We start from the raw sequence: 15,847 nt of genomic DNA on the forward strand, positions 1-15,847 counted from the left end.
TCGTTCGCCATCAACTATAATTTCTCCCAATGTAGCTACATAGAATTTTCCGTGCAGCGTCATTCCTTTCTTCTTACCGATTCACTTATACCTAATAAAAAAATCTTCTCCACGTGTTTCAGAAGCGCCAGGCGAGCTAGGATGGGTCCTTACACTGGTAATCGTCTCGTTGATATCAGCAGGTATCGGTGCTGTGGTGATGGTAACACTCCTGCACTGTCGAAGGTTGGTACCACTGCAAACTCTATCGACAACAGCTTATCGTTACACCGAAATTCGATCCAACGGGATAAACGTTAACGAGTGATTCAAATTTGTCATCACCAAGAACGCGGCAATGATAACCACGAACTTTTTCAGTCGCGCGTGAATCATGAACCGAGATTAGAAAAACGAATGAGCAAAATCGGTGGTGTAAATGAGGAATAAATGAGGATGGATAGTCGGAGAGTCGATGGGTTGTATATAGTAGGCGCTTTGTAAGGTCGAGAGTAGGCGTGCTGCACACAGTGCAGGTATAAAGTTTCCCAAATGCGTGGTCCTCTTAACGCGGAGTGTCTCATCTCGATGGGATATGCCTCGAAGCGGAACAACTCCTCTCTTCTCGGGCAAAGAGAAGTGGTAGCTGCCGGCATGCTTGACCAGTCATAGTCAGAATTGCTCAGAGCTGAGATGGCAGTACTGAGTCCAGACAATGGGGCTAGTTGACCGGTGTGCCATCAGGACCGGGAAAAACTAGAATCGATTTGACTCGGGTTACGAAAAAACCAGCAACGAAATACCTGCGGTAACAGCTTCGATTATTCCCGATTCGTGCAAGCATTTTATTCCGGCTACAAGCGCAGACTGCCGCCTTTCTTTGACACGAAGACACCGACGCTTCCATTCTCGGGTCGTTCGGGTCACTGGACCATACCGTTCTTTTGTTTTTCCACATTTTTTTTTCATTTTTAAGTTCATACGTAGTTTTTCACGATCTTCGCCATGTGGACTGTATCGCATCTGCACTAGGTGATCTAGTGACCAATATTTATTCGAACAATTGTAAGTAATACGACAGGTATTGCGTATGAAATGCGTGTACAGAGTGGATTATTAACGATTGCACGTTCCGTCGTCTGCTGAAATTTATTAATGCGCACGCGCTGCAATCCGAGAGCGGCTGTTTGTCAGGACGACCAACCGTCACAAGTGTAACTTCAAAAATTTTAACAGTTATCGCCGGCAGTTATGCCGAGTTCAAAACTGTCAAAACTTTTGAGGTTAGAAACAGTTGGTAGCCCTGGCAAACAGCCGCTCTCGGATTGCAGCGCGTGCGCATTATTAAATTTCAGCCGACGACCGACCGTGCGGAAGTTAGCAATTCACTCTGTAGAAACGCTATTGATTCTATACAAGTTTTTGCAAGAAGGACACTTTTTAGGCGCGTTAAAGAGAAATCGTTGGATCAAATGGTGAAAAATTGAGGATAATTTACAGTGAGTGAGCGTATTTGAATTTCGGTAACTTCACACGATTGGAAATCGGCTTGCGTCTAAATTCGGGGAATTACAGCAGTCGATCCTTTGATGGGTACTAATCGATAATGGATGTGCACGCGGTGATGATGCTAACTAACTAGTTATCCACCACGACTAATCCATCTGTGACAGCTGGGCAAACGAGATGCCCCATGCCGCAATGAGTACCTATAGAAGTAGATTGAACCGAGGGGCGAGTATACAGTAGGTTGAAATTGCACATTACACGGTTAGCCATCGCACAGAATTGATCGAGGGTAAGGAAATCGGGACGCTTAATCATTTCTCACTAAGACAAACGCACCCCGGCGTGATCCGCGATTCGACGCGTTGTACTTTTTACAATCGTAGGTATAATATGGCTGGATAATACGTCTTCTATGCATCTATCTATGCTTGTGTAACCTAACTTCAATGAATGATACGCACCTCCGGGTTTTCATGCTCGATTATCGAGGAAAGAAGAACCGCCGAGAAACAGAAGTACGGATCGTATTGAAGTTAGTAACGTTATCGTAACGATTCGTACTGAGGAAAAATCGGTATCTCGCGTTTTTGCGATTACCTGAAATTTAGCAAAACGTAATGAAACAAAACACACTCATATTTCATCTTAGTTCCCTAAAAATCGTTGTAAAATTAAGAAAATAGTCATTTTTTCCCCCAATCTTTCGTTACGATAACGTTACTAACTTCAACCTCGTCCGCCACTTGGTGTACCGTCTATGCAATCTCGCATGTTCGCAGAGCGTGATTTCCTCCTCTTCTCGTCCTTGATTAGGCGAATCTTGTGAAAACGGTATCACACCGTATAAAGCGTAAAATTTTAGAAGATTTAACAGTTCTTGCAAGTCGGGACTTTTTATGAGACGTTCCACGTGAAATCGTTAACTTTTTTCCCTTGTACCATCTCCGTTTTGATTCGTAATTTTTTCAACTCACTTTTGACATTTTTCTTCAATTATTTTTTATACGGGACATGTTTCACCAAACACAATGGACCGGGTGGAATCTACGATTGCCATCGTTGTATAATCACTACAGCGCATGCAAAAAATAGAAGAGAAAGTTGTGCCACGTTTCCGTTGGTGAGAACTTGTTTCTCGTTATTTGTAGGCAATCATTAAATTCTTTTAGTTCAAATCCATTTCGGCTGATTTTCAATTTTGAAAAATGACACAAAACTCAAAAACTATTTTCAAAATCGATCTCTTAGAATAGGTACCGAAGTCACACCTGTTTGCGAAATTTGGAAAGACAGACTCTGTAAAAGTCTCGATAAATTATTAAATCTGATTAAACTTGGTTTCATTTTTACAGGAAAACGAAAAAAATCATTTCACTGACGAATAAAACTAAAGTAATAAAAAAACAGATTATTTATTAACACCAATTCTAATCGTATTTTTCTGTTTGTTTTAGAATGAAGAGTGCAACAGGCAGAGGTAATTATAAAATGCAATTGTGATTACTATAATTTTTTTCTAATTACAAGATCATACTAGTACTACGTTAAACCAGAATGAAATCTTCTATCAGCCCCAGTCTTTTTTTTTTACATTGTCTTACCCCTGGTTTAAACACAAGATCCTAATTTCGCATTTAAAAGTACATCCGTCACCTTGGATAAAAAAAATTATATCGAATTCGGTTCGAAACTATTCTTCCGATATTTTGTATGCACCTGCAATTACGAATCAGAAATCAAGATCTTACTCAGATATAAAAAAAAATCCTATCGTGTTCAGCAGGTAATCAACAAAAAGTTTGAAAGCTAAAAATAATACCAAATAAAACAATAAAAATAATATAAAATTATTAGGTCGACTCGATCCGGTTGAAACCAATACACAATTTCTCTGATAAAACGTCCTACACGACAAAAACTGACGAATATCTTCTTCATCAGTCCTCCATTGTCGCTATAGCTTCAATTTTAAAAATAATACCGACACTGGTCCTGATATACGTGTATAGACAATTATTGGCGTCGAACGAAACTAATAAACGGAATAGATTAAAGGCCGAGATTTCTTTGGGGGAATAACCAGTTCCCAATCTGTGCGAGACTGGTCCATAACTCAATAGATTGATACACAAAAGCATATTGTATATGCAGTGGAGTGCAGCGCTCTCTGCATGCGGTGTATATCACGAGGGTAGCATATGGATATATAACCGAGTACCAGGTGAGACTACCTGCTCTCGAATCACGGTTCGTAGAGAGTTCCAATCCAACTGTTGTTCGTATAGTATGTATATACATACACACACACGCACACACATATATATGTATATATATATATAGGTGTAGGTATACGGTGACTTCAACCCCACGTTCGAAGGAAACTGACCCGCGATTCAAATATCGGAACCGGCTTTCTCGGGTCTTATACGGGTTCGAAACGCTTCAGAACTAGGTTCGGCGCTGCCGGCGCCCCCAATTACATCGAATTAACGTTCCCTGCGTATACGGCACCGGTTTGCACGCATGTATGTATGTTTATACATATATATTTATATACACATATATTATACCATACACGACGAACTGATCCCAATTACCTGGGGCTCCCACTGGGCCCCGGACGGGGCCCCCACTGGGCCGCAAAACTTCGGAAATCGGACCCCATCGCTCCAATTATCTCTATCGCTCCCGCTGCCTTCATTGACAATTCCGATTCCGTAATTTTTTTCCTCATTTTCTTTATACTTTTTCGGTTCGCGTTTGTTGGTTTATTTACCAGTTATACTTCAACACCGCGATATAACACGAAAGTGAGAAATAATCGATACCCGCAAAAAGTAAGGACGATTAACGATACGTATAACACGACCCTTCTTAGTTTTTAACTGTTACTCGCAAAGTGGAGTTTGTTTTTTTTCCATGTTTTTTTTAATTGATTTATTTATTTTTTTTCCAACTGTTATAGACTTGTAATTGCCAGAAATCTGTCTCATTTCCAAGAAAATTTCTTCTCTAAACCTTGAACACACTTTTCATTGATCACACGCGATGAATTGTTTTTTTTTTTTTTTAATTTTTTAACATACACGTATGTGTATATACACGCGAATTATCTCTGTGAAAAAGTGACAATTGAGTTTGATGAGAAATCATCGGGATCTGTTAAAATTTTCAATGTTTATAATTTGAAACTTTTCACTTTCCAAGTTACGGAAAATTTATAATTTGCATTATATGTAATTCTTTTCATTTTCAAAGAGAAACGTTGCATATATATATACATATATATTATATACGCTTAGTTCTCAGAAAGTAGACATCAATTTTTTGACAATTTACTGAAATTTAACTCAATTTGACACTACATACAGTCATGTAGAATTGTAGATAAGAAATAGCTTATGCAACTGTAAAGTGAATTCAAGCCAAGTAGATTCCTAGAGTACCTCAGCTATCTCAATTGTTATTCCAGCTACGTTGAGATCTTTGTTACACGATATAAGATCGCGTCGCAACCTAAGCTGAGAAAGTCTCATACAGTGGGACAGCGATATTCATCTGAAACGATAAATTAGTTGACAGTTCTAGACGCGTATTACCGAGCGTATTATTGTTAAATAGATTTTCCTCGAAATTTCTTCAGAATACAATACCTGTAAGATATGTAAACGTACTCGAACTAACTTACAAAAAGTAATGACTACTTTTCGTGCCACTATTCAACGAAGTCGATGTACATAATCAAATCGAATTTCTAAACTAACAGTAATACACTAGAAAACTGACCAGTTCGATGTACCACAGAACAATTTTTGTGATCAATTTGAAAATTCAATGTGACATAGTGTTCAGGTACCTATTGGAAAATGTCCTCATGACGTCAGAGCCTGATTATCGGTGACATTTTATCACCACATAACCTAAGTTTTTAATTTTAATCGAAGCAAATCGTAATACTCGGGACTTCAAATTACTCATGTCGTATGAATTAATGAAAAGTAATCAATAATATACCTGTTCTACTATCCAAACGCGAAAAAATATGACCAACGATCAGCTGTCAGCCTGGTTACATGAGTTTAATTTTTTTCCGCCAGATGGAACATTGCATAGTGACAATCCCAACAACGTATCGTGCGACACGAAACCGACACCGAATACAGTCTACAGAAATGATCCTGACCGAAATTTTTCTCACAATATGCGTTACGAAATCGTGTACAAGCACACACAAGGCGCCGGTATTCATCGAGACTTAATTAGTTCGCGTAATGAAAGGGGTCCGAGCGGGCCGGACGGCTGGTGCCAGGAGTACGAAGCGGGTTCCGGTGGCGGTATGGTAGCTCGAAGGTAGCAAACCCGGTCTTGGAGCCTCGGGCCTCGGGCCTAAGGCTCCGACAACGAGTCCATGCACGACACAAGAGACAGACAGTCGCTTCTAATTAACTTTCTGATTTAAAATCACCCGCGAGAGACGGCGATAGCATCGATCCGACTGACACCAGCGGGTCACCCGAATTAATTACCCGACACTCACCGCGAGCCCTGCATCAGTCCTGCACCAGGCTCTTTCTCTCCCCCACGGATCACATTCGAGGCACACCCACTTCCTCATCCCCCTCCCTCTATACCCTCGGAAACACACCGCGACATCTCTGGTGGTCCTTTCCATCCTCGTCGCGACTTACACCATCTCTTAGTCCTATAGGACTACAGGATTATAGTCCTGGAAAATTCATTTAGATGTACATCTGCAGTCGTCTCTCTCTGACAATGTATCGCTGTTACGGTTGGATAGCGGTCGCAGGGTGCACGCCGTTTTACTTTGCCTGTTTCGCATTTCTTGTTTCCTTTTTCCCGATGTAGTGTTCATTGCAATTGCTTCACGAGGAACGGGACGGGAAATTCTACCCGATAATGTAAATCTACTTATTGATGTCGTTCGTGACACCTGGAAAGTAAATTTATCATCTGAATCCTCTATCGAATATCGTGTCAAGCCTCGAATTTGGAATTCAGAAGAATCTCTGTGGCTGTAAGTGTGGAAGGCACAGGAAACATCAAGTCCAGGTGACTGAGAGTTCATTAGGATTTTATCATATACAGACCACTAATTTGACCACTGATCATTTCCAAGAAATCTGATGAGGGATCTTTCTCCAACGTTACTAGAAGCTATAATTATCAAAGAAGTCACATTATTCAAAATCGGGCTTGAACATTTTGAAACAGTGTTCGAAAAGTACGATCATTGGAAGTACGAAAACTTATAAGCTTAAACTTTACCACAATCGTGAAGAAATGTATAGAAGTGGCCTCTAAATTCGCTCAACTGTCAAGAATAATTCGGGTGTCTTAGAATCCCACGCAAACTCGCCATCTGTAGAATCTTCATCCGCGTATCAAGGAACATGCAGCGATATCTCTGATCCGAAGGATAGCGGGCAAAAGACGAGTCCAAGATGAAGAGGGCAGTTAGGAAAGTTGGGAATAGATCTCTCGTCAGCGGTAACTGTCGACTCGTGCGAGTCAGGTAATCCGCTTACCACGCGCTCCATGATGGCCACTGCATGGGTATCTGGCATCAGCTGCTGAACTGTCAGTGACATTCTCTCCCCGATTCACCGCAGACGGACAGACGGACAGACGGGCCTGAACAAGGCTGCTCTGCCGCAGGAGCGGAGGCTGCGTATCAGATGATCCATCCGGGCCGCCTCCCGCTGCTTCGGAATTGTCCGGGCAACGGGAACCAGTTGCCTCATCCTGCTCGTAATATCGTTGAACGTTTCAATTTCGATTCTCGCGACCCCCGGAGACCAGCCGTCTAGCAAGTCGAGGCATTCGAATTATTCGTTGCGTAGAAACAGTTGACCCAGATATTCAGAGCGGAAACAGCGCTGCGAAGAAGAGCCACGAGGTGTCGTGTTGGAAGGATCAAATCGCGTCTCGAGTTGGCTGAACGTGAAAACCAGTCGCATCACAAGCTGGTGTGCCGATCATTAGAAAAGTTACTTTAACGCGGTGAGAAAGAGGGCATTTTTGATCTGGTCCCGGGCAATTCGAGTCTCGTGGAAGCTCTGTACCCGACGGAACCATGCGTGGGCACGATTGTAGAATGCGCGGAGGGGTGATCCCCGGAACCATCAGATTCCCATAATCCCGGTTTTTTTTAAACCACGTCTGGTTCGGCGGCCCCTCTGATGTCCGGGACTCAGACATGGACGCACGTTGCTCCGATGACGAGGGCACAATGCAGTTGGCAGGGCTGCGGGGACTCCACAGAAAATAAGCTTTTCATATACGGCTCTCCTCTTATAATACCCCAAGCTGCCCTTTCTCGCTGTGGGTACCTACACTCACCTCAATGCCCGTAACTATTTTTGAAATATACAGACACACGAGTCCGGTATTTTATACGTACCTTCATGTCTTCTTGATTACGGCTGCGGCAGCAGCAGCAGCAGCAGCCTGTCTCATTGGAACAATATCACCTGGTCGCACAGCTTTACGCCGTGAAATGCGCGCAACGCAAATTATAACGACTCAGTCAGGATGAGTTTCAAATCTGGTTACATACCTCCGTAGATCGATATAGAAACGAGTAATGTGCAACACTAGATCTTCACAAGTCCCTGATATTTTTTTTCTTAATCAGGCTCAACCGTACTATTCACAAGAGGCACATCGTGTCAGTTAGATTTTCACACTGTCCTTAAGGGTGTCTGTGATGTGCCCTGATTTAGGGAACGCTAGGCTTGACTCGTGCCCCGCTATTGTGTACGAAACGCTTAGATCACTTTCAGCTGCTGATATTTCACGCAACGGTTGAATGTGATGGGCAAGGGAAATATCGGTTCACCCTCGTCACGGTGACCCCGAAAATCCCCGAATACTTAGGATGAATTATAATCTCTCCAGCTGCGATGTTTCGGTTTATATATGCATGCGCCTCATCCATGTCCCTTGTCTAAAGCTCTCTCGCATCATCGCTTAACCCTGCAACTCATGACTGGGATCCAAACGCACCCCACGCGAACTTTGATCTACGCTCAGTGCCGCTACCGCTACGCGATTTTCAGTCTTCGAATGAGTTTTTCACTATCTAAATGTAAATAAAATCAGATTTCTTGTACACCATTCTTTTCCTTATGAAAAGAACGAAGAAAACCATGTATGAGAAAGACTGTTTGTCAGCACAGGACCGCTTTATGATCAAGAGAAACCTGGGGTGAGTTCGCGTCCCAGTCATGCGTTTGAAGGTAAAAAAGTAAAGTCATGAGTTGTAGGGTTGAATTCAAGCTCATTATCAATGACTGTTTCCTCACATCGTCGCGGTCTTTGCTCTGCAGGAAGCTGCTGTGGTACCAGCGTCGAAGATCCTTCTGCTCAAGAATCTGGTCCACCCGGGGGTGGTGGAGGCGTTGGAGGAGCCGGAGGGGGTCCGGGGAGTGGTGGAGTTGCTGTTATTCCTGACCGGCCGCCCCTTGAGCTGGACAAGTTGCCACCTTATCACGACGTCACTCCTAGTCCTGGTAAGTCTTGGTGGCGATGAACTCCGGAATACAAATTCCGATATTCTCAAGAATCTTCAAGTAGTTGCGAGTACTTCACTTCACATCGCTAGACGTGGCTCGACATGAACATTTATACATAAATAACGTAACTCTGAATGACTTTAGGTGACTTGAAATGATTTTAAAACGATCCCCATAATTTTGATCTACTTCGGATGATTTTAAGTGGCTTCAACTAACAGTACTCATCGCTTAGAACTAGTTCGAATGGTATCGGGCGGATTCAAATGTCTGTTAATTACCGCGAAAATACTCGCAAAAATTTTATCGTGGCTTTAAAACACTAGACAGAAGTGGCCTCACGCAACCAAAAATGGTTTCATGTAACTCAGCTAAGACACATGAATTCTACGAATTTACTATTGCTATTTCGTAGAATCCGTGCCATTTCTTTATGTCTGGATACATGGATATCGATATTTGAAGATATAAAGGTCAACGTCAAAATCGACCACAAGGCAACCCTTATTAAGTACGTACTTCCATGCTAACGGACAAGTGAATTCCCATGATTTCAAGTGTATTCGAGTGACTTTAAATGACTTCACGTAACATAAGCCAAGTTGAAAAAGACGTCCGGTTAACTTGACCGTGTTAATATACACCCGATAATGACCGAAAAAGTGACTGTTGTACACTTCGCCAAAGTTGAGTTTCTGTGCGACGATGTTATGACCGCGTTGGGAAAAGTGCGTTCTAGCCACTGTACGGGGGGAAGATACGACGAGACTGAAATCTGATGATGAGGACATCGTTTCAGGGCACAACGTGTGGTCCTGGCTGGGTTCGAGGCGAGGCGGCGGTGCCCCGGGTGGCGTCGCGACGCCACTGTCCCTGCCTCAGCACAGGCGCGCGATGAATCTGCCGGTGGAAAACCATTACACGCACATGCAGATGGACGAGGCTCTCTATGCCGAATTGGACTCCCAAGCGGCGAGCTACGCGAGCGATCTTCAGCTCCAGATGCGAGGTAGCTCCACCTACGGGACTACCTCCGCCGGCCACGACGACGAGTATCACGAACTCGATGCCGCGAGGCTACACCGACACTACGGAGCTAGTGGAGACGGGAGTGACAGATCGCCTCGGAGAGACGGACACAGAACGAGACACAGTCAGAGGTAAGTCGATCCCTGAACAAGCGTTGGTACCTGTCGTCCCTGTACCGGATCGGTTGCAGCATTCGCCGTCGGCAGGATAGTTGAGTTGAGATTTTTAACCCTGAAACACTAAGATACTGCGCAGTCTCGCTGTTGCTTACTTGATCCTGAAGACAACCCTTTCAGAAATTTTACATTTCAGAAAACTGATCCGTTTCACCTTGTCCCTTTGGAGTATAGGTACTGCATTTTAATTGATCATTCTTCTTGGGAGATACGGAATTATTATTTTTTTTCTACAATTTTTGAAATCCTTTACGAGCTCTTGTCTGAGAGGACTGAGTCGGTAGGATCTTTTGGCTCAATTCATAGTATGTTGGAACGTGTAAATGGGTCTGTGCCCCTTCAGCAATCGCCGGATAATTGTATTCTTTTATTATAAGTACCTACCGGCACTTTTTCCACACGCTGTGGATATCCAATGCGCGTTGCGTAGTGAAATGACAATTGAAAAATTTCACGACGAAAGAATCATGTCACTAACTTTAACGAGAGCTCTGCCACGCGACAGGCAACGATAGTACTGAAAAAAAATCCAACGTTGAACCTCACCGAGAGCAATTAAATGGTTCCCAGCTGATCTAACGTCGTCAAACAAAAAGAAGGGTTTTTTCCTTCCGCGCCAACAAACCTGCCAGAGTCAATTAGCTAGCCCCAAAATTTAGTATGATCAGGCAAGCGTCTTTTTGCATTCCTCACTTCCGTAAGGAAAAATGTCTAGTTATAATGTAGATTATTTAATACATAAGAATAAAATTACACCTGCTATTATCTTCTAACATTAACGAAAAATATTATCACACAATTCGATGTCGTTGTATGAATAAATATGGATAAATTATCACTCGGTAGACTAGTAAGGATGATTTTTTACACAATTGGCGCACAATTAGATGCTATTTAGGAACGAATAGGTCTTATCATCTGAATAAAAAATTGAGCGAAGAGAAAGAAAACCGCTTTAATAATTTTGCAGCAGTATTATTTATGCCACTGATAGCGAATATTAATGAAAAAACGTCCCTACATCATGCGTGCAACTTAAATGATTCGGAGCGAATTGTAATAATACATGCAGTTTAAAATATCAACAATTTGAGAAAAGTTTTTATAATCAGACTGTTAAAAGTGCTTAAACTCTGCTATTTCTTCTCCAATTCTAAAGTTTCTCATTCCATTTTACTCGTTGACCGGGCCCCTCAAATTGTCGAAAAAACATTCAAGACATCTTATATTACAGTTAATTATAACGCGCAAACGTAATTGTTGACAAACATATGTTTCGCCGTACTTACACAAATCTATTTTTACCCATCCTCGTGATAATTATTTTGCAATTTCTAGAGATCTATATTGTGAACAAAAAAAGCCCAAAAATATTAAAATCAGTTGAAAACAGCAGCGTTTAACCATTTTGAACATTTTAGCTATAAAAACTTTTTACTAATTGTTAATATCTTAGCTTGAATTATTCGAATTAGTTTGAACTTATTTCTGTTACATCGAATCGTTGGAGATTTTTGAAACGATTTTTTTTCTCTTTTCTTAACTTTGGATTCAGACGGTGGGTGGGTCCCATTCGTCTTGAGCACTTAAAGCGATTGCGAACCCCCTTCACGAAAAAAAAATCCTCAATTTGGGTGTAAATTCGTACTCCTCAACTTTTTTCTTAAGGGAATTTAGCATTATCTACGAGTTTGGGGTACGAATTGACTCCCAAATTTAGGATTTTTCCGTTAAAGCATAATCCCGGAAAAAGACGAAGTCGTCATTTGAGCTGCCTATTGGAAAATGTTCTAATGACGTCAAAGCCTGATTGCGAGCGCCATTTCAACGCCACATAACCTAAGTCATCAATTTTAATGGAAGCAAATCGTAATTCCTGGGGTTTAAAATTGCTCAAGTCATATAAATTAACGAAACATAATCAATAACATACCGGTTCTACTATCCACACGTTAAAAAACACGGTCAACGGTCAGTTGTCAGGCTTGTTGCGTTAGTTTTATTTTTTTTCCACCAGATGACGCCTCGCAAAGTGACAATCCCAATATCCACCATTTCATCGTCAGCCTTGTTCTAAGCTCCGGCTCGTTTTCTGCCCAGGTTACAGGAGCCAGACTACGAGATGTACGAAAATGGCCCCGCGACGCCGAGGTCGCCGAGTCGGATGCAGCACCAGAGTGCCAGGGCGGCTGATCATCCGTCGTACCAGAACACCGCCTACACCGGAAGTGACGCTGAACCCGACGGACCGACGCTCAGCAGCGCGCCAAGCAGCGCCTATTATAGCGATCTTAGCTCAAATTCGGCGAACCAAAATATTCCCGCCGTCGCAACGACGACAAATATTCATATCGGTCAGCAGCAGGGGCTCGAACCTGCCCCGACGTACAGACTGGCTGCCATCAACGAGACGACAGTGCCATCCGACTACATATAGAGAAAGAGTGAAAACTTTCTCACGCGAGGCTGCGAAGACTCAACGCGAAACGAACGGATAGATGAATTCGGGGTTCGTACGCACAGGGAAAACTCAGGGAATTTCGAAAATGAACTCGTTCTTACGCAAAGTACCGACGATCTTTAAAAAAAAACTAACTGCACTTAAAATTTTCCTTCATCGCACCGCTTCATACGTCGTATGTATGTTACCTACTTAATACCAAACCTTCTTTGGTTTTTTTTTCTTACGGGAAATTGCACGCTGTCGTTTGTTAATTGCTGGTCAGACAGTAAGTTAGTTACTAGGTGATATTGAAGGTATTGGTATTAATGTGTTAAAAAAATTGTCAATAATCTGCGGCATGATTCATGAAAGGTTACTGGAAAAATTCTATTTTCACTCTGGAATACCTGGCAAAGTCCGCGGATTTCAGATTCAAAAAAGCGTACGGACCCTGATGATCTACGGAACGAACTGCGTTTCCTTCAGCAATCTTCAAACAAATTTTAGATCCCTTTTACAAATTGTGTGATGATGTTATCACCTGATATACGTAGGATTCACTGCTGATAATCGGACTTCAATGTGGTTGTATCCATATACAAGTACAGTAGCACACAACAATATTTTGACAAAGATAGTAATTGAGTAGGTTACATACAAATGTAAAATAGAAAAATGAATAATTATTTTATCGACAGAAATTCGATGTTCTATGTAATTGTAAAGAATTAAGTCTCGTTCGCTAGAAAGTAAAGTTAAAATGAAGATAAACGATGATGGATCAAAATAATAACGAATTTCATATTGTCTGAAGACTTTTGAGTGCTAGTGTACCGAAATGTTGTGTCATAGTTTAATTTTGGGTTAAATTCAAAAATCGTCTTATCCGTCCTAATAAAAAGAGGTTCTAAACTTCCCAACAAGCTTCATTCATTCGATCTCGATCTTGGGGTATACAGTTAATAACAGTCCGCAATTCGTCCTGCGTTATCGCGATTTGAATATATAATTTGGCTACCCAAATGTGGCTACCCGAACAAAAAAAAATGTGCAATTTAGAAAAATTTTCTGGCATACCAGGCCGAATTGCAAAATTCCCAAGGATCTGAGAATTCGAAACGTTACGACAAAATAGACGTACAAGTAAATTCGAAGTTGAACGGATCGAAAATTCCATCCAAATAATTCTAAAATTCCAATACCTCGACATCAAAAGTTTGACGCCTAAATTTAAAGTTAAAATGAGTCACAAGCATCCTCGGCATCGTTTCTGTGCAACGGATTTATACTAAATCGTGAAACTAAGATTCTGTAATGCCAATTGAAAAACCTTTCTCGTTCATAGACGATAAATTAAAGACTCTGCCTACATTTACGCGAAGTAATAGCTAAACAACTAATTTTGGTAACCCACTACATATGAAAGGAAAAAAATGACCATACCCTCGATTTACGCAGTCTGCAGTTTCCGGCACTTCGTGCCTGCCAGCACATTCGTTAATCCGTGATCCGATCTATCCATCTATAGTGATAGTTTGAGTAGAGCTTATGCTATTTTTCTGCTTATCATCCATCCCTCTTACGGGGTCCCCTCTATTAACCACCACAACCACTACTTTATACAGATGGCTATACGAAAAAATTTTACTAGCAGGTGTTTCGTATTTACAGGCTCGATGCCGTCTGAACTGCGCCAGGAAGTCGAATCATGTGTTATGCATGCAAATTTCAACCGTTCTCGCGATTAAATACTTTTTTTTTGTTTTTGTACCTACTGGGATGAAAAATTCGGCCAAGTAATAGCATGGAGCCAAAAATGGAGGAATCGACCGACCAGTTCAAACTTAATCACAAAATTTAACATACGTACAGCAAACTTCATAGAAATTCTTGAGACCTCATTTTTACGATCATTAGATTTTATAACTAAATACAACTTCTTGAGAGAACTGAACGGAGAATTCAATATACTTTTTTTTTACAATTTTACTCACGAACTTCACTCTAAAGTATCTTCTGCGTTCACACCAATTCACTATTTCTCACGTGTATTATGGTACTATAAAAATTGACGAAAAAATCACTCAACTACAGACAGAAAAAACGAAAATCTGCTCGTGGAATATCCGTCTCTAGCAAGTTATATATCCACCATTTCGAATAACTTTCTCTGGGTTTGAAACTGCGTCGTGACGCCGAGACAGACTCGGTACTTCGAAAGGTCGTTTTTAAAAATCATTACGCTTCCACCCCGGCGGCTTGCTCTCGATATCCGTTAATTACCGCTCCGTGTTCGTTCCTGCGATACTCCAGCACAGTAGATACGTAATCAGTGATACCCGAAGGCATTAGAGGCCGGTCGATATACACGCGTATAATACGAAAGGTAACTTAATTTATTACAAGGCGACGCGTAAGCGGCCGATCTGGTGCAGCAGGGCCAAGAGGATTCGGTTTAAGAAATCGCGGTGAATCCTCGCACACAATGCGTGCAGGAAATCGCGGTGCATGCGGCCTGCGACTTCTTCTTTTTTTCACTTTTCTCCATCAGTTCGTACCCATACCTGTATACGGTGTATACTTATACTTACCGTTCCTCGAGAGCCGCATATACGAAGCAATAATTAATTGCTCCCTTGCAGCTACTCCTGTAACCGCAGCAGCTAACTCTTGCGCTTTTTTTCCCGCAGGGCTGAGCACAATGTGCGGGGGCTTCTGTGCCGCGTTATTTTTCCGTAAAAAAATTTAAGTTCCGCGCCGCTGCTCGTGTCTTCGGCAGCTACCCTCCGCCAACCAAGAACATCTCAGAAGACGCGACGCGAAGCAACGCGAATTCCGATTATTTCCACAACATATCGAGACCAGGCAGGCAGGCTGGCATTGTAGCCACGGGAATTCGTTTAATTCACGGTTAATTGGGACTTTTGTCATTATCCGGTGTGTGTCTCTGTGTGGGTATCGTGCCGATTCAACAGCAGCGAACCGCGGCAACTTCGTACTAGGCATTTGATAATTGAGGACGTCTACCTTTGCCGATTGATTACTATCGACCGTTGTACTCGATTATTGCGGGTGTACGTTACATGTGGCGAGACGATATCGGGCAGCAAGGGATTTAATACAGTTCGGTATTGTGAAATTGATGAGCTTTTGATATACATTGCGCCGTTCGTGCT

The 15,847-nt window shown here is 42.1% G+C and overlaps 1 protein-coding gene across 1 annotated transcript in view; it reads left to right on the forward strand.

Annotated features, from left to right (window-relative positions):
* LOC124176305 overlaps window positions 1-13,458 on the forward strand; it is a 67,948-nt gene extending 54,490 nt beyond the window's left edge. Inside the window, exons 3-7 of the mRNA XM_046557418.1 lie at window positions 123-225; window positions 2,943-2,965; window positions 8,838-9,020; window positions 9,823-10,183; window positions 12,329-13,458. Of these exons, the coding sequence (XP_046413374.1) occupies window positions 123-225; window positions 2,943-2,965; window positions 8,838-9,020; window positions 9,823-10,183; window positions 12,329-12,665 (1,007 nt within the window). The 3' untranslated portion in view covers window positions 12,666-13,458. The remainder of the gene's footprint in view (window positions 1-122; window positions 226-2,942; window positions 2,966-8,837; window positions 9,021-9,822; window positions 10,184-12,328) is intronic.
* The last annotated feature ends 2,389 nt before the right edge of the window (window positions 13,459-15,847 follow it).

Source organism: Neodiprion fabricii, chromosome 2, assembly GCF_021155785.1.
Source record: "Neodiprion fabricii isolate iyNeoFabr1 chromosome 2, iyNeoFabr1.1, whole genome shotgun sequence".
Taxonomy (NCBI): Eukaryota; Metazoa; Arthropoda; class Insecta; order Hymenoptera; family Diprionidae; genus Neodiprion; species Neodiprion fabricii.